This window comes from Carcharodon carcharias, chromosome 18 (assembly GCF_017639515.1).
Source record: "Carcharodon carcharias isolate sCarCar2 chromosome 18, sCarCar2.pri, whole genome shotgun sequence".
Lineage (NCBI taxonomy): Eukaryota > Metazoa > Chordata > Chondrichthyes > Lamniformes > Lamnidae > Carcharodon > Carcharodon carcharias.
The window spans coordinates 38,585,988-38,609,411 of record NC_054484.1 but is presented as its reverse complement, the minus strand read 5'-3'; the positions used below and the strand labels follow the sequence as shown (position 1 = coordinate 38,609,411).

At 40.0% G+C, this 23,424-nt stretch overlaps 1 protein-coding gene across 3 annotated transcripts in view; it reads left to right on the top strand.

Moving 5' to 3' along the window:
- The window catches only part of cblb (Cbl proto-oncogene B, E3 ubiquitin protein ligase), a 208,143-nt gene that overhangs the window by 72,936 nt on the left and 111,783 nt on the right, over window positions 1-23,424 (top strand). For 2 of the 3 annotated variants that reach the window (XM_041211044.1, XM_041211043.1), the window contains exon 2: window positions 22,253-22,399. In XM_041211044.1, coding sequence (XP_041066978.1) covers window positions 22,253-22,399 — 147 coding nt within the window. Of the gene's footprint in view, window positions 1-9,342; window positions 9,458-22,252; window positions 22,400-23,424 lie in introns of those variants that run through there. The other variant, XM_041211045.1, reaches the window with a different exon arrangement.

Below are 23,424 nucleotides of genomic sequence, written 5' to 3'. Positions count from 1 at the left end.
TCTGTGTGCTCCCAAGCATAAAGGAACCAGCCATTTATTTTTCTTGGACTTCACTGGGAGTATTTCTCCATGTGAGGTTTCACTGCCAAGCAATTCTAGCAGTAGTTGTTAGCTTACATCTCCTCAGTTCCACTTAATGGAGCGAGGGAGTGACTGCCCCTGTAAATACTGTACATTGAGTTGACTTCCTCCTTTAGGCAAGAGGTCTCTCCTCCACTTGGCACCTTCCCACCCGGCACGATAAAATATTGCAGTATGTTGTCTGAAGGATTTCAGAGTTGTCTTGTACTTGTATGACTCAATGGAGTACTGTATAAATATAATAAAGTCCTAATATCAAAAGAAAAGTTACCAACATTTACCTAAGTGTACAAACTTATTAACTCCTAGTACAATAAGAGTCATATGCTTTAGAAAAACCTGCTTTTGAAAGAAAGCTAAATGAAAGCTGTAATTCTACCTATACCAGTCAAAGCAGGCTGTCTGTACATTGCATTGAAGGTCTAATTTTGTGCAGAAGGAGCAGGTCAGTGGTTTGATTTGTAGAATAAACATTCTGTCTCGTGGGACCTGGCCACTCGGAAGTATTCTCAAAAGTGATATCTTGCACAAGATTATCGGTGGTTTTCTCTAAGCAGCTGTTAGTCTGAAATTGTCAATGTTGTTAAAAACAAAAAACTGCGGATGCTGGAAATCCAAAACAAAAACAGAATTACCTGGAAAAACTCAGCAGGTCTGGCAGCATCGGCGGAGAAGAAAAGAGGTGACGTTTCGAGTCCTCATGACCCTTTGACCGAACTGAGTTTTCTTTTTTTCTTCTCCGCCAATGCTGCCAGACCTGCTGAGTTTTTCCAGGTAATTCTGTTTTTGTATTGTCAATATTGTAGTGTGTATTTCAGGTTATATGGAAAAGTACCTCTGGCTTGTGCTTTCTTTCATCTTCTGATATGTACTGGTTATTGACGTACTTTGAGGAATCATTAAGCATATGTGGTTTAATGTGTTATTAAAGTGTTTAATCTGGTTAAAGATTGCTACAGTCAGTATTTTACTCATTTAAAAAAAAAAGCCTGAAAGCATTTTCATGGAAATTTCTTTCTGCAATAAAACAAAACAAACCTTTCCTCTTTTTCCTGTAAAGAATACTTGGAATCAAGTCATTGTGATTTTCCTAATGACTTGGAAGAATATATTCTTAAATATTTAATTTAAAAACATAAAATACTGGGTAGATAAAATATACATTTTAGTAAAGTTGAAATGGGAATGAAAGGGAGATAGTTAATATGTGTGCCAATTACAGAGGGAATAAATGGGTGTAAAAAATCGCAAACTGCTTAATAGAAGACTGTAAGATGATGTATATTGTCATCATCGACTGTCCTTTGATTCAAGGATAATGAGTCCCTTCCATTGGTCATGTGATTGAACAGGCTGATTCTCGAACCATATGTATTTGGGTACATGAGGCAGGATGTCCCACAGGGTAGTGGGATCTGGAGTGCAGGCTTTGCTTCCTTTTCTTTCCTTCTCTGCCACCACTTTGCCTCCTCATTTAAGACGTTGTGACTCAAAGCGTGATGCAGCTTGTTAGACAAGTAGTTGCCATTTTGAACAATTGGTATGAAACGCCTCCCAGTCATTAATGTCAAAGCTGCTGTGCTTCAAGGAGAGTTTGAGTGTCTTTGAAGTGTTTTCTCTGTCATCCCTTGAAACATTGGTGAATAGAGGGTTGAGAAAACAAGACCTGGGAGGGGAGATGCTTTTCGGCCATCTGGACACAGTGTCCAGTCCATCAGAGTTGACTTTGCAGGAGTTTTGCCTGAATGGTTGTGAAGCTGGCTTCAGGAAGGATACTATCATTTTATGATGATCCTCCCATCAAATCGGGAGGATCATCAGTAAGGCGATGGAAAGACATTGAGGGGCATGGACAGGGTGGATAAGGAGCAGCTGTTCCCCTAAGTTGAAGGGTCAGTCACGAGGGGACATAAGTTCAAGGTGAGGGGCAGGAGGTTTAGGGGGATGTGAGGAAAAACTTTTTTACCCAGAGGGTTGTGATGGTCTGGAATGGAATGCACTGCCTGGGAGGGTGGTGGAGGCTGGTTGCCTCACATCCTTTAAAAAGTACCTGGATGAGCATTTGGCACGTCATAACATTCAAGGCTATGGGCCAAGTGCTGGTAAATGGGATTAGGTAGGTAGGTAGGTCAGGTGTTTCTCACGTGTCAGTGCAAACTCGATGGGCCGAAGGGCCTCTTCTGCACTGTGATATTCTGTGATTCTGTGAAAATAACAATAATGTGCAGCTTGTGGAGGGTGAAAATCAGATGAATGACCACACAAACCAAAAGTTTAAAAAAAAAGGGAATCATACAGAAAATCCAAAATTAAAACAGAAAATGCAAGAGAAACCTAGTAGGTCTACTTATCCAGCAAAAGACACGAGGACTCAACTCCTGCCAACCACTGATTCTGTTGAAAGGGCTGCTGGAAGAAATGAGGCATGTGGCTAAAATCAGAAGTCACTTGGGTCACTACTCAGCAGGAATATTGGGTCCTAAAGCTGGGTTGAGATTCATATGAACAGTTTAGGAAGCCAATGAGGGATAGGGCATAGTGGGAATTCTTAAGTGTGTTGTCCATTGGTATAAATTCAAGGGTAATTTCTTGCACTTGGAGTCTCACATCATGAATTGCAATAACTGAAGTACTATGAGAGCGACCTTTATCTTGCTTTGTAATGGGAACATTTGCAGATTAAGCAGTTTGAGGCTGTTAAGCGCACATCTTTCAAATTTAATATGCGTCACATGACAGAGTTTAAAAGGGAATGATAGGTTAGGAAATCAAAGATGCATGGACAATATAAGCATGACATTTAGGAGCATAGCATTAACGCAGTAGGAAAAGAAATTTGAGTTCATAAGTAGAACCGAATCCAAGAGAACCCATAGAGACGAGAGCTGTTGAGTGAATGCTAAGATGTAATGAACTTGTTTGTGTGTTGTTGTATTTTTTGTATCTCTCCGGTTGATACGATGTGTCAAGTGTGTTCATGTAACGGGTGGTGCGTAATGGTCAGTTTGCTTGTTACCTCTTGCTCACAGCTCTCACTGCTGGCTAGCAGTATAACTATTGCAAAAAGAGAGCCGAGTGCCTAAGCCCCTCTCGCCAGTACATAGCCTCTTCTTCAGCAAGTCCTATGTAGTGTGACGACATACGTAAATGAGTACTTTATGGACTACAGGTGCAAGAAATCTCTGATTCTCCTGTGGGGGGTTCAGTCATTGAGTCGTTTTTTTTTACTGCAAAACCCTCTCCATGCTCACATGCCGCCTCTTGGATTTTTCCCTGCCAGAAGAATATATAGTGTCTCTTTAAGGGACCAACTTTGAGTAAGCCTAGTTTCTTTCAGTGCAGCAATGTCCACATTGAGCCTTGTGTGTTCTTTGCCGATCACAGCTGTTGCGCTTGTGTCATCAACCTTGGAGGAGCCCTGGCCCCCAGATGTGTGGTATACAGGTCCACTGGTGTGCCGTTACACCCTGGTGCCCACAAACCAGACTCCCAGCTATGGATAATTAGCTTCACTGCCTTCTGGGTGTCTCAGAAGAGAAGGCGGCTAAGGGAGTAAACCCTGACAGAAAATCCAGAGCGGAGTCTTGTAGATGATTCTCTGTCATCTATCAGGCAGCTTTCTGGCAATTCCTGCAGTGGAGCTGGTACCAAACAGTATTGGTTTCATCCTTTTGGAATATACTAACAATGCTGAGGGGGGTGCTTGAGCAACTCAGGCTCTCCATACTATTTATCCAGGCCTGCACCCTGAAGAGGGCACTCCAGCTTCGTGGTTTATGTTGGCATCACACGGGAAGAAACAGCTACTGGCCTCGCTTGACTGGCTTAGAGCACGCGTGCCAGGGGTTACTTCCAAGAATGGGAGACATCATCGCAACTCATTGGATAGCTATCGCCTACCTCAAGCTGGGCAGCCCTTAGTCAGTTAGATGCTGTCATGCCGTGCCTGCTTGCTTCAGTGGGTGCTTGGAGCTTAGAGAGTCATCTTGACAGGCAGGTTGCTAATCTATGCACCAGGCAAAACAAACTCAACAAAGAAGACACCAGTCTTTCACAGTGCAAGTTGGAATGTGAGGATCATGTGTCCTGGCTTTACCAACGACCTCCTGAAGGTTGATGACATACACAAGACAGCTGTGATTGACAAAGAACACAAAAGACTCAACGTGGACATTGTTGTGCTGCAAGAAACGAGGCTTACTCAAAGTTGGCCCCTGAAAGAGAAATACTACATGTTCTTCTAGCAGGAGAAAATCCAAGAGGCAACACCTGAGCATGGAGTGGATTTTGTAGTTAAAAAAACACTCTACTTATGATGATTAAACCCCCACAGGAGTCTCAGAGAGACTTCTTGCATTTTGCTTGCCAACGAGAATGGGCCCAGTTAACCTCATGTGCATCTATGCCCTGACACTCATCTCCACCCCAGATGTCAATGATCAATTCTGTGAGACACTTGATGCTGCCATCAGCAGAATTTCCAGCACTAAGGGACTTTATGTTCTAGGGGACTTCAACACAAAGGTGGGTGCTGACTGCACAACTTGGCCACCAGGGAATCGGCAAGACGAATGAAAATAGACAAAGTTTGCTGGAGCTATGCTACTACCATGGATTCTGCATGATGAATAGCTACTTCCAAACTAAGCTGTGCAACAAAGTGTCCTGGAGACATCCAAGATCTTGGCACTGGTACCAGTTAAATCTCCATATGAACCACCTGAGTGTCCTCGTCTCTCGTAGTTATCACAGCACAGGTTGAGACACTGACCATTACCTGTTGTGTAGCAAGGTGAGGCTTCAGCCAAGGAAAATATGCCACACAAGAAGAAAGGTCCTCCTCGGATCAACATTTGCTATACCATTGACCCAGGAGTTCCCCAACATCCTCAAGCTGGCTCTTTTGGAAAATAATGCCCAAGGCCAGAGTGTGCTGTCAACGTGGGATCATCTGCGTAACGCCACCTATAACTCTGCAGATTAGAGGAATGCTGACTGGTTTGATGCTTATTTGGCTAAAATGGAGCCAGTTACTGCAAACAAGAGGAGAGCCCCCATGAACTACAAGCAAGTCCTCAGCAAACAAAACCTGGATGTGCTTAAAGTGGCCAGAATCAAGTCTCAGCGCACTACTGGGTACTGTGCTAATCAGTACTGATTGAAACCCTGCGATAGTATACAATCTGCTGTTGAACCCAGATGCTAGAGGGATGTATGAAGGAATCAAGAAAGCAATTGGCCCAGCAGTAACCAAACCAATCCTCTTGAAGACAGAGACAGGGATGATCATCACTGAACCTAGTAAGCAGATGGAAAGGTGGAGGGAGCACTACCTTGAACTCTATGCAGCAGAGAACTGAAAAAGCTCTCAGCGCCATTCCAGTCTTCCCCGTCATGGAGGAACTGGACAGCAAGTCTACCAGAGTAGAGCTCAACAAGGCCATTGATCATCTTGCCAGTGGTAAAGTCCCAGGAAACAATGCCAATCCACCTGAAATCATTAAAAGGTGTTAACCAGCTGCAGCATCCCAAAGAGCTTTTGTATCTCTGCTGGAAAGAAAGATTTGTTCCTTAAGATATGCGTGTTGCAAAACAGTCACCTTGTTCAAAAACAAAAGGGATCTCAATGACTGCAACAATTACTGAGGCATGTCCTTTTATTTATTGTGGGGAAGGTCTTTCTCGCATTACTCTGACCAAATTGCAAACCTTGGCATCACACATCTACTGAGTTTCAGTGTGGCTTCAGAGCTAGCAGATCAAAACGTGACTTAAATTTCTCACTTCGCTGGTTACAGGAAAAGTGCATTCATAGACCTCACCAAAGCTTTCGATGTTGACGTGCACAGTTTCACCAATTGCACCAGAGCATCACAGAAGGTTTTAAAGATCAGCAGTGGGGTAAAGCAGGGCTGAGTTCTGGCATCAACTCTCTTTGGCATATTCTTCTTGCTATTTTGCGCTTTTGGCGACTCAAATGAGGGTGCCTACTTCCATGCCAGAGCTGACAGCAAGCTGTTCAACTTGGCAAGACTGCGCACCAAAACCAAAGTGTGCAATGTCCTACTTCGAGAGCTGCTGATGACGGCACGCTGGCACCTCATACTGAAGTTCACTTGCAACACAAGCAACAGCTTGTAAATCGATTCTCCCGGACCAGCAAGGATTTTGGACAGACAATCAGCATCAGGAAGACCTAAGCTATTGGCCATGATGTACAGACTCCATTTTCCATCAACATTGACCATCTCACTCTGGGTCAACAATTACCAACAACCTGTCCTTTTTTGAAATCAGCACCAGCATTGCCAAGGCCACTGCTGTCAGGTCGAAGTCATGTGGACCAACAACAAACTAACCAAAAATACAAAGCTCTGTGTGTACCAGGCTTGTGTTCTTGGCACCCTTCCATAAGGTAGCGAGGCATGGACAAATTATGCAAGTCAAGAAAAGCAGCTAGACAGCTTCCACCCCTGCTGCCTCAGACGAACATTGAGTATCTGGCAAGACAGAGTGCCAAATACGGAAGTACACCAGTGTTTCTCCAGCATGTTGTCCGCTTGAGTCAGTAGTGACTCCGTTGACTGGATCATGTGAGCTGAAGGGATGATAGCTTCATCCCAAAGACATGCTCTTTGGGGAGTTTGCACTAGATAAAAGGTCACCCACGTTTGCGATTCAAGGATGTTGACAAGTTGGCTGGGATTGGAGTCAATGTATGGGAAGTCCTTGCTGCTGACCAGAATGCCTGGAGACAAGGAGTCAGGAAGGCTGTGGAAACAGCAGAGAGCAAGAGAAATGACCAGATGGCAGAAAGGAGAGCCAGAAGAAAATAAAACATCAGTCTACCTCAGGCCACGATTCATCTGTGACAGCTGCGAAAGGAAGTGCCACTCACAAATTGGCCTCTACGGTCATAGCTGATGACATTCAGTACAGTACCATCATCTCCCAAGATGAATAGATGCCAGTAAAATGTCGTGTTTTGTAGGCTGCATAGTAGGATGGGTGAAGAAGCAATATGACTTCAAACCTGAAAGTATTTGATGAATCAATGTTATTTAAACAAATCAGAAGTGTGATAATTTAAATGTGTATTAGCAGAGAAATATGTTGCACACTGCATAGAAAACTTATAATTACTGCATATTTGTGTTATTTGCAGGTTGATTTATTTTGTTGTGTTCCAACATTTTCTGTGAAATGGCTGGCTGCTATCTGGAGCATCCTGTAGCCACACAGAACCAGTGACGATCAATGTAGTAATTACTGTAAGCTTATCAGGTGATCTACAAATTGCTGGGTAATAGATTGACATAATTTTCATATCATTTTTGGCTAAAAACCATTGGAAGTTAAGATTGACCATGGTGTGCCAGAGCTGGAGCAATGGGAAAAAAACATTCTCGTGTTTATTGCTTGTGTTCAGATTTTCTCTTTATTCAAGTAGCCCTCTGTTCAAGCAAATCTCATGAAATCAGCTATCAATCCCTGTCACAGAATCAAAATGGCTCTTACCAAGGTCACAAATGACATCTTATGTGACTGTGACAAAGGTAAGTAATTCCCCCCTCATCCACCTCAACCTGTCTGTAGCCTTTGGCACAGTTGACCATGCCATCTTCCTCCAACCTCTTTCTACCGTGTTATGACGTGGCAGGTGATGTGCGCCAGGTAGACCAAACCCACAAAGGAAACTTGGCCATGCAATCACAACAGTTTTGCAATTTGTATTTATTACGAGAAGATTTGTGCACAGAATTCAGAAGTAGTGAGTCCACTAACAACTTTAGAGATTTTAAAAATTAAATGAAAACATTTATTAACAAAAGAAAATAATTCAAACACAGACATAAGTTTACAATTACTTGATATTATTAGCAAATCCCAAAATTCCTCATTAACCTGACTCCCAACTCCACACCCACTTTAAAGCAACAGTCCAGAATAGATTTTAAATTTAAATAAGCAATCCAACAAGGTTATCAACTGCAATATCTTCACTTCCTGCTCCTAGACCATTACCTGTGTCAATTGCAGTCAATGAAACTGAATACCAGACACTGCATATAATTGGCGGTCAGTGCAATACTGCCTGTCTTGCACCACTGCCCAAGACAAATTTCTACCCCATAATGTTTAGCAGTGGGAAAGAGCATTGTGGCACATCTCTCAGGTTGGTCCCAAAGTTCAAAAACAGAATCCACAGTTCATTATCTGTATCTCTTCATTGATTTTCTTACCAAATGCCTGTCCAGCTCCCTCTTAGAAGTGGTGATATCATCAGCTTTGATTGCCTCCCTGGGCTATGCTGTCCAAACATTCAGCATCCTTTGTTGTACTTGGTCTGCCCATTCATCCCTCTTCTTCGTTTCATCTCATGCCCCTTTTCACTGTACATATATTTTATATTTCTTACAAATGTGTGCAGCTTCTATTCAGTTATGAATAATATTAAAGATAGACTTGCTGTTTTTCTTTTCTGTATTGCTTACTATCTTCCATTTTTCTTTCTAGTGACGTAGAATTTTTGAGAACGCTTATGTGAAACTACCCACAGATATCATCTTGGTGCCGCTAGTCTTTCCATAGTTGAGTCACTGAACATAATTTTAAAGCATTTTTAAAACGTAGTTGGCTATTCTAAGGAAAAATTATATTTTTACAAATATTAAATTTTTGCTTAGTCATATAAAGGACATTAATCTTCAGTGAAGTATAATTTGAAAAAAATGTCAGTGTTTAGTTGGCATTTAGACTAAGGAATCCAGCACATCTCTGGAAAGGGAGGGTTGTGTTCTTCAGATGACTTAAATTTAAGTATAGTGTTTATGTTATGGTAGAAAATATTCCACATTGGTTTCCTAACTTCTGCCAAAGTTATTACATCATGTTAATATCTGTGGTAGAATCATAATTGCTGTTTAAGAAAACCAGATTTCCTTAAAATGGCTTTTTCTGTTTTTCCAACTTTTCTCAGTAAATCTGATTAAAGTGTAAAATACTATAATATATAAAACAGAATGTTATGGGCAATTAAAGTAGTAGTTTGTTGCAGTAAAGTGGAGATGTTTTATCAAAAAGACTAGCACTGTTTCTTGGAATACTAAGGTTTCTTGGAATACTAAGGCTTTTTGTGTGCTGCTTTGTACTGGCCCCATGGAGGCAAGCGAGTATGGGCCAATGTAATTATGCTGCTTAGATTACACCCCACCCCATACCACCGCCCAGTCTTTATCTGTCCAGTCCCTTGACAGTCTTCAAGATGCACAATTCCAGTTGGTGCTAATGAATCTATGCTTAGCATACTACTATGTGGCATGTCATCCTCGTTCTTCCAGCAGCTGTTTTCAGTAACAAGTCATTTTTGCTTGAAGTATGTACTTGATTTTGCATAGTTTTATAATTGTTTTACATATAAGATACTAAATGGACTCAGGACTAAGAATTATTCTGTGCAGCACCATTATTCTCCTTAACATTGTTGCTTACTTGATAGTAAAAGCAAGTATCGTATTTCCTAAAATGGTCTTTGAAGTTCAGTTAGTGTGCAACCGTTCACTTGTAGCCTGTAAAACCTACATTATACCTTATGCCAGCAATCCACAAGGTTTGTGGTCTTGGAACAACTATATTTAGCTCTTGGTCAGTAGTAGAACATTTTCTGCAATAATCTGATAGACTAGTTCTTAAGACTGAAATTCAAATTGTGGACAAATCTAAATTTAAATTTCTTTAAATTAAACACATATGTTGTTATATGCCAAAATTAACAATTTAAAAATAGTGAGAAACAAAATGGAAACTTGTTTCATTTATTTTTTAGATAGTTAACCATTTTGTTAATCATGACACATGATCTTGTGAAATGAAGTTTAATTCTGGAATTCTTCCCCCTCCCATCTTAGTCTATTTTTCTCTCATTGTATCTCCTCCACACTAGCTGTTTTTTGAGCACTAGAGATCCCCTCATATCTTCCCTAAGTGGGCGTTTTATTTTTATGTACATAAGTGATAAATGTTGCCTGGCTATTCATCGATCTGGGGAAAGCAATCATAAACTGCCTACTTCTGCCCTCGCTGGTTGTAACTTCCAACTTTGACAAGGACATAAAACATGATATTCAATCGGCCACCACCCTCAATGCTTTCCCATCAGTGGTGGCCAAACTAATATCCCACTGAAGTTGAAAGATTGGCAAATGCTATTTTACATAACTGACCTTCCAACCAGATAATATGAACATAAAGCTTGCAGCTTTCTTCTCCTTCCTATCGCTGCACCCCTCCTCCTCTCATTTTCCAAAGGATCAAGGTAATTGCAGTGCTGCAGCTACTGCCTCTCTCAGGTCAGCTAACTTTGCATAGACTTTTCTTGGCCTATATAACTTTGTATCGCTGGGCCATCGTGAGGACGTATTTCAGAAAGGCTTTAAGAAGTACAGCTGATTGCAGTTGGAGCAGGAAAGAGCCACTAGTGAGAATCAGCTTGGATCAGTTCCTCATGCTTTCACTTTGGGTGATAGGTTCAACCTAAGTGGAGCATTTCTCCATATCGTGCAGGCTTCCACTCCTCCAGTACTGATGTCTAGTACCATGACTGTTGGAGGTGCCATCTTTTTGAATGACATATTGAAGTATATGTCTGTCTGTTCCAGTGACTGAGGTGAACATTAAAGATTCTACAGCACTGTGCAGAGAAGAACAAGGAGTTCTTCTGGTGACCTGGCTATCATTCCAAAACTAACACACAAAATAAATTAACTCGTAACACTTGTAGATATAACGCAAGCACTGCACTTCAGGATAATTCATTATATGTGATGCATTTTGAAATGTTTGAGAGATGTCACGAGATGTTGCATAAACATAAATTTTTCCTTTTACAGTCTCCCTAATCTTTGTAGTAGAGAAATAAAAATCAAGTCAGCCAAGGATTCGAATCCTGATTTACTGTGTAGGAACAGTTGCTCAAAAGTGCATATTTATATGCTGGCTATCAAAACTGGATGTGATTATAATGTCTTCATTGTAAAGTAACTTGGTGAGAGGCTACTGCAACAAGAGAATTTTGAAATTTTCTTACTATTCCAGTATCTGAACAATGACTTTTAAATAAGTTTTGTTCTCTACTTAAACAAGTTTTTGGCTCATAAGTTTTCAAATCATAGAAACCTACAGTACAGAAGAAGGCCAATTTGCCCATTGTGCCTGTGCTGGAGTGTACAGAGGGAACAGCCTTTATCTATGCTATCGAAAACTTCTCATCATCTTGAAAATTTCTATTAGGTCACATTTTAACCTTCTCTGTTCCAAGGATAACTGACTTTTCCACCCTCTCCTCATAACGAAGTGTCTCATCCCTGGTAACATCCTGGTAAACGTCCTCCATAAAGGTCTTAGAAAGGATACTTTTTTCCTGAAGCATGGTGCCCAAAGTTGCCCACAATACTCCAGTTGAAGTCTAACCGGTGATTTATAAAGTTCTAGCATGAATCTCTTGGGTTTATAAACAGAAGCATAGAATACAAAAACAAAGTAATTCTATGCTTTTTTAACCACCAATTAACTTGCCCTGACACCTTTTACAGATTTGTGTGTATGGTTACCAAGTTGTCTCTGCTTGTAGACACTTTTCAAAATTCGTGCCATATTTAGTACAGTCTTTCCATATTATTAGTACTTACAAAGCGAATCACTTCACACTTCTCCACATTGAATTCCATCTGCTGTGCTTCTTCCCATTCAGTCAGCTATCCTGAAGTCGACTACTGTCCTCATCACTATCTGCTACAGGTGTTTCCAAGCTACTTATTGTGTGCTGCCTTCGAAATCTACCAGCTGCTTGTGCACACAAATATATTTTATTCCCTTTAAAGCCAAAACATTATTTTTGTACAAAATACACAATATATAATGCGCATATACAATTTTAACATTTGCTTTATGAATGCTATTCACCATTAATGTGACGGAGGTGGCTGTTTGCTCCAGCATAGGCGCATTATGTTTAAAGCAATAAATGATGGTTTTGAGTCATAAGTTGCTCAATAAATCAGACACTGATGTATAAAAGCAATGTTTTATGCACTCTGCTGTTGGTTACTTCTAGTAACCCTCTGCATGTATCCCACCATCTCTCCCACCACCCCCTGCCCCCACTAACTCCAGACTGTCCCCATTCTAACTTCTTTTGATCACCATTTTTTGAACTGTTGCCAATGGTCTGACTATGGAAAAACTGTCTCTCACTGTCAGCTATCACTGTCCACCATGTCATACACTTCATTCCTTTAGAATCATAGAATCTTACAACAAAGAAGGAGGCCAGACCAAAGTCCATATCATTTATATATAACATGAAAAGCAATGATCCCAATACTGAGCACAGGGGAGCCCCATGGCATCCTTCTCCCCAGTCAGAAAAAGATCCATTCAGCACTTCACTTTGCCTCTAATTCCTTGGCTAATTTTGTACCAAAGTCCGGTACTCTTTTATCCCAAGTGTTTCTATTTTCTGACTCATTCTGTTATGTGGTATTTTATCAACTGCAGTTTGAAAGTCCATATATGCAACATTTATTGCACTACCTTCATCAGCACTCTGTTACTTCATCAATTAGGTTAGTTGGACAGGATTTGCCATTAGCAAATCCATGTTGGCTGCCGTTCATAACCCATGTTTCTCCAAGCACTGATTTCAGTACCCTTCCAAGCACTAACTCAGACTGAAACAGCGTGTGTGGATCCCTGACATTCTGTTTTATATGAAACGCATTTTAACCCCCATATCATGACGATCACCTATCTTCACCTGTACAAGATTGCAGTCCCTTTGCCACTGAAACTCTCATTTAATCTTTTTGTCATCGCTAGATGTATTCTAATGTCCTCCACAAAATCCCACTTGAAAACATAACTTATACTCTGTTCTGCACCATTCCTCATTCATGCATCATTGACCTGCATTGGTTCCTGTCACAAAACATATTAAAATTGAGCAACTAATTCTTAGCAAATTCCTTCATGGCCTTGCTGGACTCGATCTCAGCAACATCCTCTAAGCCTCCTCTGATTCCTTTTTATACACATCTTACTCGCTTTATCTCATGAGTAGTGGATCCCATGTCATTGTTGGTGTCAATTTCCCCCTAACCATCTCTGCATGTTCACCAATCTCTGCTTCTTTAAAACAAAAATAAAAATTCCTGGAAAAACTCAGCAGGTCTGGTAGCATCTGCGGACAGGAACACAGTTAACGTTTCGAGTCAGTATGACTCTTCAACAGAACTAAGGAAAAATAGAAGAGAGGTGAAATATAAGTTGGTTTAAGGGAGGCGGGGTAGAACTGGACAGAGGGCCAGTGATAGGTGGAGATAGCCAAAAGATGTCATAGACAAAAGGACAAAGAGGTGTTGAAGGTGGTGATATTATCTAAGGAATGTGCTAATTAAGGGTAGAAAGCAGGACAAGCAAGGTACAGATAGCCCTAGTGAGGGTGGGATGGGGTGAAGGAATTGAAATAGGCTAAAAGGTAAAGATAAAACAATGGATGGAAATACATTTAAAAATAATGGACGTAGGTGGGAAAAGAAAAATTTATATAAATTATTGGAAAAAAAAGGGGGGGATTGGAAAGGGGGTGGGGATGGAGGAGAGAGTTCATGATCTAAAATTGTTGAACTCAATATTCAGTCCAGAAGGCTGTAAAGTGCCTAGTTGGAAGATGAGGTTCTGTTCCTCCAGTTTGCGTTGAGCTTCACTGGAACAATGCAGCAGGCCAAGGATGGACATGTGGGCATGAGAGCTGGGTGGAGTGCTAAAATGGCATGCTTCTTTAAATGTTTTTTTAAACCCATCTTTTTGGTAAATTTTGATCATCTCCTATTAATCTGCCCCTCCAAGCCTCAAATCCCTTTCCATGTCAAATTTGATTTGTGAAACCCCTTTGGGTATTTTTCTTTGTTAAAAGTGCTATATGAACATAAGCTTTTGTTTGAATTTGCTATTCGGGTTATTATGTTGTATCTGCAAGCAAATAGAACTTATTTTTAAATCAAGGCAATAACCCTGTAAACTTTGGTTCCATCATGCACACATTTTTAATAACATATAAATGATATATTTTGTTAATGGAGTGCTAAATGAGGTGTAAATTTTCTGATTCTGTGATGTGGTGAATTAGGTTTTTAAAAAAGAAAGTAAGGAACCTTTGCAAATTTCTTATATAAATCGGTGGAGTTTTCAGCAGAGTCTTCTTACCCATGCTATATGATCCAGCCCTGCAGGCTCCACCAAACCCCTTTGTACTGATCAGTAACATGATCCAGGAGGATCCAGCTCCTTTCAGATGATATGCTTCCTCCTTTCCTGCTTGGAGACATGGGAGTGTCCTGGAGCCCATAGTCGGTGGTGTGGTCAGCAGCTTGTGCAGTTATTTTTTATTCATTTATGGGATGTGGATGTTGCTGGCTAGGCCAGCATTTATTGCCTATCCCTAATTGTCCTTGAGAAGGTGGTGGTGAGCTGCCTTCTTGAACTGCTGCAGTCTCTGTTTTGTAGTTACACCCACAGTGCTGTCAGGGAGGGAGTTCCAGAATTTTGAACCAATGACCCTTCGTTCCTCCACCTGGAAGTCCGTCTCCAGCCAGTAGCCCTGGAAATTGGAGAAACCACTGATGGCTGACCAGTTGTCTCATTTCTCCAGGCAAAAGGCCAGGTTAGTGTGGGCGATGTTTGGTCCCTTTGTCCTGGACGGTGCATTGCTCCAGGTGACTCTGCTGGCTCCAAGTTGTTTGGAAGACTGAGTTTTCTGTGGCGACCTCTGACCCATGCATAGAAGTTTCAAAAGGCTGGCTGAGGGTGCTGGTGACCACATGGCTGAGAGCCCTGTCCACCTACAAGATGAACTGCAGCAAGTCGCCAAGGCTCCTTCCAAACCTGCGACCACTGCAACTTAGAAGAAGACACCTGGGAACACCGCCACCTGCAAGTTGCACTCCAAGCCACACATCATCCTGACTTGGAACTTCTCTGTCACTAGGCCATAATCCTGGAACTTCCTCCCTAACAGTACTGAGGGCATACCTACATTACATAGATTGCAGGGGTTCAAGAAGACGGTGTACCACCACCTTCTCGAGGGCAAGTAGGGACGTACAATAAATGCTGGTGCTTCCAGCGATGCTCACATCCCATGAACTAATAAGAAAAAATGCCAGCCCATTCCTGGGCCAAGCCGCATATCCTTCCATTAGAGAAAAATACAACAGGCGCAAAGCAAACATCCACTGGAAAGCATCCTAACTTATTTTTTTTTTACCCACATATATACTGAAATTAATGTATTTTAAAAAATGAAATTTTTTAAAAATGTTTGCGTTAGACCTTAAATCCACTATCAGACAATTTCTCCTGTGTAACCTCCAGAGATCTCTTATGCATCACAGTTTGGGAGCCCCATGATCTTTTACATTGCCAAGTTTCGTATCACCTGCAAAGTATTGCTCCCTACGCTTGAGTATAGGTGGTTTATAAAAATGTAAAAGAGTAATGGACCCAAAACTGACCCATGGGGAAGACCACTGCAACCCACCTTCGAGTCTGAGAAACATCCACCCATTACCACCTTCTGCTTCCTGTCACTGAGCCAATTCTGTAACCATACTGCCATTTACTTCTTAATTCCTTGAACTTTCATTTTCTTAACAAGCCCTTTGTGTGACACTTTGTCAAATAAACTGTATCTTTTAATGGAAAAAAATTGACACTTTGCATGTGTTAATTACTTTAAGTGCAGTAAAAATGCTTAAAAAACCACCACAGAATACAATTTGGTCTCCTTATTAACAGTTCAAGCAGTATATTGCCTGAAAAATGTAATGCAAAGTTCTGGTATTCACCACCATCTTCTCAAAGGCAATTAGGGATGGGCAACAAATGCTGTCCTTGCCAGCAACACCCACATCTCATGAAAGAGTAAAAAAAGTTTCATGTGCACCTGTATTTTTGAGAATTTTTCTTCTGCAAATCCTCAATTCATTTGTACAAAATGTCAATGAATTTGTTTTATTTCATCAGCCAAATTTCAGCCTAATTCTCAACTTGCAAGAATAAACGATTTGAAGTAAAATTTCTAGTCTCAGACAGAAAAGTTTGTCTTTAGTTTAAATGAATTCAAAAACACCCTTTGTTCAACAGAGGAACCCAAATTTACTGTTGAAGGCATTCTCTTGTTTGTTCAAGCTTCTCTTTTTACTAGACTTAGCTTTAATTGCTCACAATTATGACTATTTGGATTGGTGATTTTTATTTGAATGTACAAAACGTTCCTTAATAAAGATTATAGTTGTAGTATTCATATATATATATATTCTCTCAAAAATTCATTTGGAAACAAATGTGCAATAGTTTATGGGAAGCTGAGGTCAGTTATGTTGTTACAAGGTAGGAAAAGGTTTGGTGGCCAGGTTGTGGTTTACCAGTTCATGTGCAGATGTGTGTATGAGGCGAGCAATTTTTAGAGACTCCACTGTGGCCTACTTATGTCTTGCATTATACATAAGATTAAACTTTAATGTTGGAACGAAGAACTGATAATTGAACTCGTGGTTAGGAGAAGAAATATTTAACTTCCATCTCCATGAATTCAGATATAATGCAATTTTGCAAAATATTAGCACTTCTTGTGGCCAGTAAAACTCACCATTATCCATCCCTTCTAATTAATGTATAGGACAGGAACATACTCTCGTGTTCTTTTATGTTGAATGATCCTATAAAGGTGGTATCCATAAAAAAAAAATATTTTTATTTCCATTTATACCAACCCCTGAGGAGTGACCACAACAACCTGAGTGATTTGGTTGTTTCTTGGAGGGAAGAATAGATTAAGTATGAAATCTGATTCAAAAAAATGTATAAATCACACAATTTTTCCAAAATTATTAAGAAAGGTACAAACCTCAGAGCTCCACTATTAACACAAATTGGTCAGTTGTTCTCCAAGTGATTGATAATGCAATGTAAAGCTTGGAATCGAGATCAGACGCATAATTCCGTAATATCTACTTTATATAAAATAAAGAAGGCCTTTTCTCACTTCCACATGGCCTGTGATTCCAATGGTTGTTGCAGTTTTCCAGTACCTCACACAAGTAAATATTCTTAATGTGTAAGCCTAGACACTAAGCATTGGAAGATGCTCAGTTGAATCATAGAGGTTTGACTTGCCCTCCCCTGACATTTGCACATGTATAGTTTTCTAGCAGGGCTCACTGGATGATGACCAGGAATGCTACTTGATTAGTAGTGCTGAGACCATCTGTCGTGCTTGAACAGCACTTGGAGTTTAGCAAACTTGAGTTGAATTTGAAACCTCCTGGATCTATATGGCTGAGTAATATGTTACCTGGTGAATTCACCCAAAAAGATTGCAACCTTTTTTATTTTTGGTGACGCTCCAGTATCCTATTTGATTTTTAATCACTGATTCTGAATTTTCCACAACTTAAGGTTTTAAAAAAAGGTTATCTTCTGTAGATTAATAAAATGTTGCAATTAATTGCTAATTGCTACTAATCTCAAAAATCCTAGCAAAACTTATGTGACAGCTAATATGGTTTTTATGGAACATTAATTTCCTTAGCAGTATTCCTGCTGGTTCTGCAGTCACCTTTGCCAGCAATTTCCCCCAGAAAAAGTTTGGGGACGATGATGGTATTTAGTCGCAGTGTGTGATGCCACAAGGTTTATGATGAATAGGATGAATTTTTTGCATTCTCCCATCACCCCTATTTCCAAAATTGGAATTATTCCTTCCAGGTGAGTCCAGTGCAGTTTTTCCTGCATTTTTTTTTTATCTCTGGAAAGTTATTGTGCTCTCAGGTCAAATATTTTCTGGCTTTCCATGTAGTCTAGGAGCTGTCAAGTTACTAAAATGGCATATTTTAGACATGAGATTATGCCACAGCCTCTGTGTTTGAATTAAAATGCCTAATATATTGTGAAGATGCCATTTCCCACAGCTTGTTTGTATGCCCTCTCTCCATACTGATGAAGCATGCAGCACATGCCAAAGTTGAGGCAGCTTTGTACTGTAGACATAATGTTTCTGCACTCGGTCCAAACATGTCCGGATGCCTTACATTTATGTTTATCTATGTAGTCTAAGAATTCTTGCTTTTTAGCCTCCAGGATCTTCACCATCGTCTTTGCACTATTTGTGCAAAGCGTAAGTAACATGAACACATCAAAAATAAGTAAATAAGGGTAAAAGACATCTTTACATTAGTGCCTTGAAAGTGAACAACAGACTAATTTGCATGTACGTGGTTCACTTCATGCATTTCAACAAGGTCTCTCTTTATAATCGAGTTACAGTAGGTTTTCTGGCAGCTGCCAAAACCTTTAACTTGTAAGAAGTATTCACCATTCACTTTTCCTTTTAAATTTGCATTGCCTCTTCGATCCAAGAGAGACTATGAGATCAGAACCCAAGACAAGCTCATTTGTGGCTTCTTAAAGTTGTAAGCACCCTCACTGAAATGCTTACATGTATCCCTTTTTTTTTACTGAAGTACCAGTCATCATCATTCTCAATTTTTTTGTTGATGATGTCATGATCAGATGAGGAGGGGTCGACTGTCTCCCTCCTTTTCCCACTCCTCATTTGACTGCAACAGGTTTTTTCTTGAGAATGATATACTTGCCAGTTCACTGTTTTTAACCTGCTGTTATCATAAAAGACACAACCAGACAGGTTTTCCTGAGTTTTGATAAAGAAAAGAGGATAGCTTTTATTGTATTTAACCTGGTCTAAGTAAAATAATAAAATACTGTCCGAATTTCATGCATGCGCACATACTTGAAGTTCACGCACAAATAAATAGATATATAGAGTGGGAAAGGATAGATTGAGGAAGTTAGAGTCTGGTAAGAATGTAAAGGTAAACAGTTTGTGGAGGTTGGTGATTTGGCTGACTTCAGGTTGAATTTAATGGCCCTGCTTTTTCCCTCGTGGAGGTGATTTGTCTGTTCTCCTGGAGGCAGAGTGTGGGTTTGAATCCCTTTAAGAAGTTTCTGTCTGCAGCACCTGGGTAGTTACAATCAGCAAACAGGGTTCTAAAGTTTGCAAGTTGGGTTGGAGAGAGAGAGATAGACCCCACTTGGGTCGTCGTCTTTCAGCGTCTTGGCTGCTTATCCTGTACTGCAGAGAGAGCAGATGCTTAAACACACAAAGGGCAGACTTGTCACATGACCATTACCCAGTGATTTAAACATGATCATGGCTAGTATGTTCCATTGTAACTTGATTAGTTCATGTTTGGGAATCCTCCTCTCAGCCATGGTCCCATTGTCCAAATGATTAGGTTTAATGAGTTTATCCCCTAACGAGTTGAGTACCCCATGTGATTGTCTTAATGCCATGCTAATGGGGACAGAATATGTGGTTCACTATTCCCCTGAGGGTGCCCTGTTTCTGTAGTATAATGATTATTCCGTTTGCCTAACACATGAAAGGTCCCCGGCTTGAAACCGGGCGGAAGCATTATCAAAATTTGCTCATAAATAAAAACAAAAAACTGTGGATGCTGGAATCCAAAACAAAAACAGAATTACCTGGAAAAACTCAGCAGGTCTGGCAGCATCGGCGGAGAAGAAAAGAGTTGACGTTTCGAGTCCTCATGACCCTTCAACAGAACTGACTGTTGAAGGGTCATGAGGACTCAAAACGCCAACTCTTTTCTTCTCTGCCGATGCTGCCAGACCTGCTGAGTTTTTCCAGGTAATTCTGTTTTTGTTCAAAGTTTGCTCGTTGGAAACAGTATCTTGCAGCCACTGGGCCTGGTCAACGTTATCCCTCAATCAACATCATATTCCCCTGAGGTCATTGTCTTTGATGGTTTTTTGCAGACATGGGGATTTTCATTTCAATGGGTTGGAATGTGGAAGATACCATGATGCACATTGTGTAGCCATCCTTAGATGTGAGCTCATGTCACACTTTAGTCTGTTTTTGAAAGGTTCAGTTCAGGTTTCCAGCCGGTGGATTTGAAATCATCATTTGATATAAAGTATGTTTTCATAACAAATGTATTCTACTGAAAACGTTAAATGAGAAAGGAACAGAATCACAGTGCCAGCCAGTATATCTCTGTAATTGATATTTATTTATATAAGTGATTTTAAAATTGAGCAAAGTTAACTCTCACAGAATTATGATGCTGGTTTGATCAACTTGAAGTTATACATGGGTAACAGTGGGTTGTTAATCTTTTGTATCTCAGAAAATAGATTTTGACCTCATATTCAGTGTGTCAGCTGACCCAGACTGTATTTGTAGTTAAGTGCATAACCAAAGTAGCAAGTAATTTTATTACTGCAAGCTCATTTCATGATGAGAAAATTACATTTATAAAAATCCAGTAATGTTCCACAGTAGTACCTATGGATAAGCAGTGAAGAGGTTTTGTTCTTAGTTGTGCTGTGCTGCTGAGTCCTATTGTGGTGTCAATTTTGTTGGCGGGAATCTTGAACCATGTGTAGTTCTGTTGGATGTGTTTTAGGGTACTGCCATAGACTCTGATCTACTTATAACTCCAGCTCCCACCAATGGGGATGATTGTTCACCTGGTGCTCCTGGGTGTAGACTTGTTGGGCTGTTGCATAGTCCTTCTGCAACTTCTCCCATTCTATCACTTCTCTGGCACCCCATCCAGATGCTTCAAGCTCTTTGAACTTTTTTAGACTTCTCTTGCATCTTGAATTCTGCAAGCTTAACAGCTGCTCTACTCCTACCTCCAGTTCAGAGTGTCCCAACTTTCTCTTCCAACCATGGATTACTGGACTCAGTGTTTGAACTGTTCAAGCTTCAATCCATTCATCTGCTCTGAACTCAACTGACTTTGTCAGGCCCTTCTTCCAACAATTCCTTGACCATCTGGGGAAAATTTAAAAGATGAAATTAAAATGGAGACTCCACACAAAGCAATGGCAGTGTGTTGGCATACAAGACCAATCAGATCTCTCAGAATGGGGCTTTGGCAACAGGTGCTAAATCAGTTTTATTAATATGGACTGATAGCCTTGGTCACAAATTATAGAAAATCTGTGTTATAATAGAAGTAAAAATAAGAGAATGCTATAAATTTTGATTTCTAAATTGACTTCCGTTTTTATTGTTGATTATTCAGTATTTTGGATTTTATTTGAAACACTAGTCTAAACCATGGCTGCTGTTCAAAATGCTCAGTACAATACCTGCATTTGAGGAACGAATGGTGCTTTCCAATTGCTTTTCTACAAAAGGAATAGTATTGTAACTTCAGTACCTTGATATTTAATTCCATCGGAGTTAAACAGATGAGAACCGTCACCATGCTTTGTAAAAGGGTCACTTATTGGAATCCTAATTTTGGAAGTTTTAACAACTTCATTGTTTTTTCCTGGTGTTCAGTTGTTAAATCCAGCATTAAAATTTTACAATAAGCAAAAATATTAAGCATTCTCTGATATCTATTTTTAGTTTTTATTATGGAGGAGCTTCCAAAAATCTTGTTCTTTCAGAACATTGATCTTTTTCTTGTTCCAAGGAAGTAAAAGTGAAGCATACTTATTACTTGAGTAATTGTATTTGAGAAAAGCACTAATACAGAGACATAAATGGGAGTCCATCAAGGTTAATATGTTTGTTGTAGGCGGATGAGTTGGATTATATTTTTAAATATCCAGTCATTTGAACTTTAGGCATCTCTCAGCTGTGGTTTTCTGAATCCGATGGTATGACCCTCCATTTTAGCCTTTGTTCAAAGATGTGAACTAATCTGTACTTTGGGCTGATAACAAAACCAATCAATGACCTGTAAATGTAACATTGGATATTGAATTTTCAGTGGTGTTTCATTGTGATAGTATTTAGGCCTAAAGATAATGTTACACATAGATGTATAGTATAAACTGGTGGCCCACTGAGCCTCTCTGTGGCTGTGTCATGAGCTTTTTAAATTTGCCAACTCTTTCCTCAATAAAGCACAAAATTTGAAAATTGCAGAGCTTTTTGTGCTCTTATTGAGTTTTTTTTGAATTTCAATGTGCTTGCTGATGTGTAGATTTATATTTTGGAGGTAGATTGAAATATCTTTTCTTCTGATGTACTGTTTTTTTTACCTAGGAGGAATCTTACAAAGCTGTCACTCATCTTTAGTCACATGCTGGCAGAAATCAAGGCCATCTTCCCTTCTGGCCATTTTCAGGGTGACAACTTTCGCATCACAAAGGCAGATGCTGCTGAATTTTGGAAACGGGCTTTTGATGACAAGTAAGTATGACTTTGAAGCTTTTTTGTGTAGAGTGATCGTTTCTCAAAATGCTGCACTGCATGAATTGTTTTTTGTAAGGATTGTCTTTCAAAAGTATGCTGACCAAATGAATGGTGTCAATGCGAGGAACTGGAGTGCTTGTTAATTTTTCAGCGTTGCCACCAAACAATTTAGGCATGGCATGGTGTATTGTCCAACCTCAACAGCATCTCTTCCTACACTAGCAAGTTTTTTTAACCATTTATCTTAAAGGGAACTCTGAGTGAGACTTGAGTGTAATTTGTACCAAATTTTGCATACTGTTGTGCAAATGACCCAAGCTCTCAACAGGTCTAGTTGAAAACTTTTTATTACATTGTCCCCTTACAGCCAGCAGACCTGGCGATGACTTTTATCCTGTTAGCTAGTTCTCTGCTGAGTCAGTTTAAATATTTTTAGCAACTGTTCTGAATAGTGAACTAATTGCCAAAGAGGTCGTAGTGCATGAAAGTGATATTACCAAACTCTTACTTGCAATTTAAAAAAGACATGTGACATGCCTTTGTGGCTGCATTTTATGTGACTGCTGGAGCAATAAATGTCTGCCTCTCTAGATTTCGCCAATATATTTAGACTATCTTCTCTGGCTTGACCTTTGCAACATTTCATTGATTGGCTGCTGCTTTGTTACAGCAGTAGATTTGCAGATAAAATGCAAGAAAGGCACCATGATCCACTGATAAATATTCAGCCCCAATTAAAATATTGCTTTTAGTGGTAATTTTAAAGCATTTTTGCTGTTAGAAATCCATTATTATTGACCAATAGCCTCTGATGATTTTTGTTTGTGTTTTATTCATTCTATGGGGTGTGACTGCTGCTTGCAAGACCAGCATTTATTGTCGAAACCTAATGCCCCTTTGGAAGGTGGTGGTGAGCCGCCTTGAATCACTGTTAGTCTGAATGTGTTCCCATAGTGCCGTTAGAAAGGGAGTTTCGGGATTTTGACCAAGCAATGATGAAGTTTGGTGATATGTTGATAAGG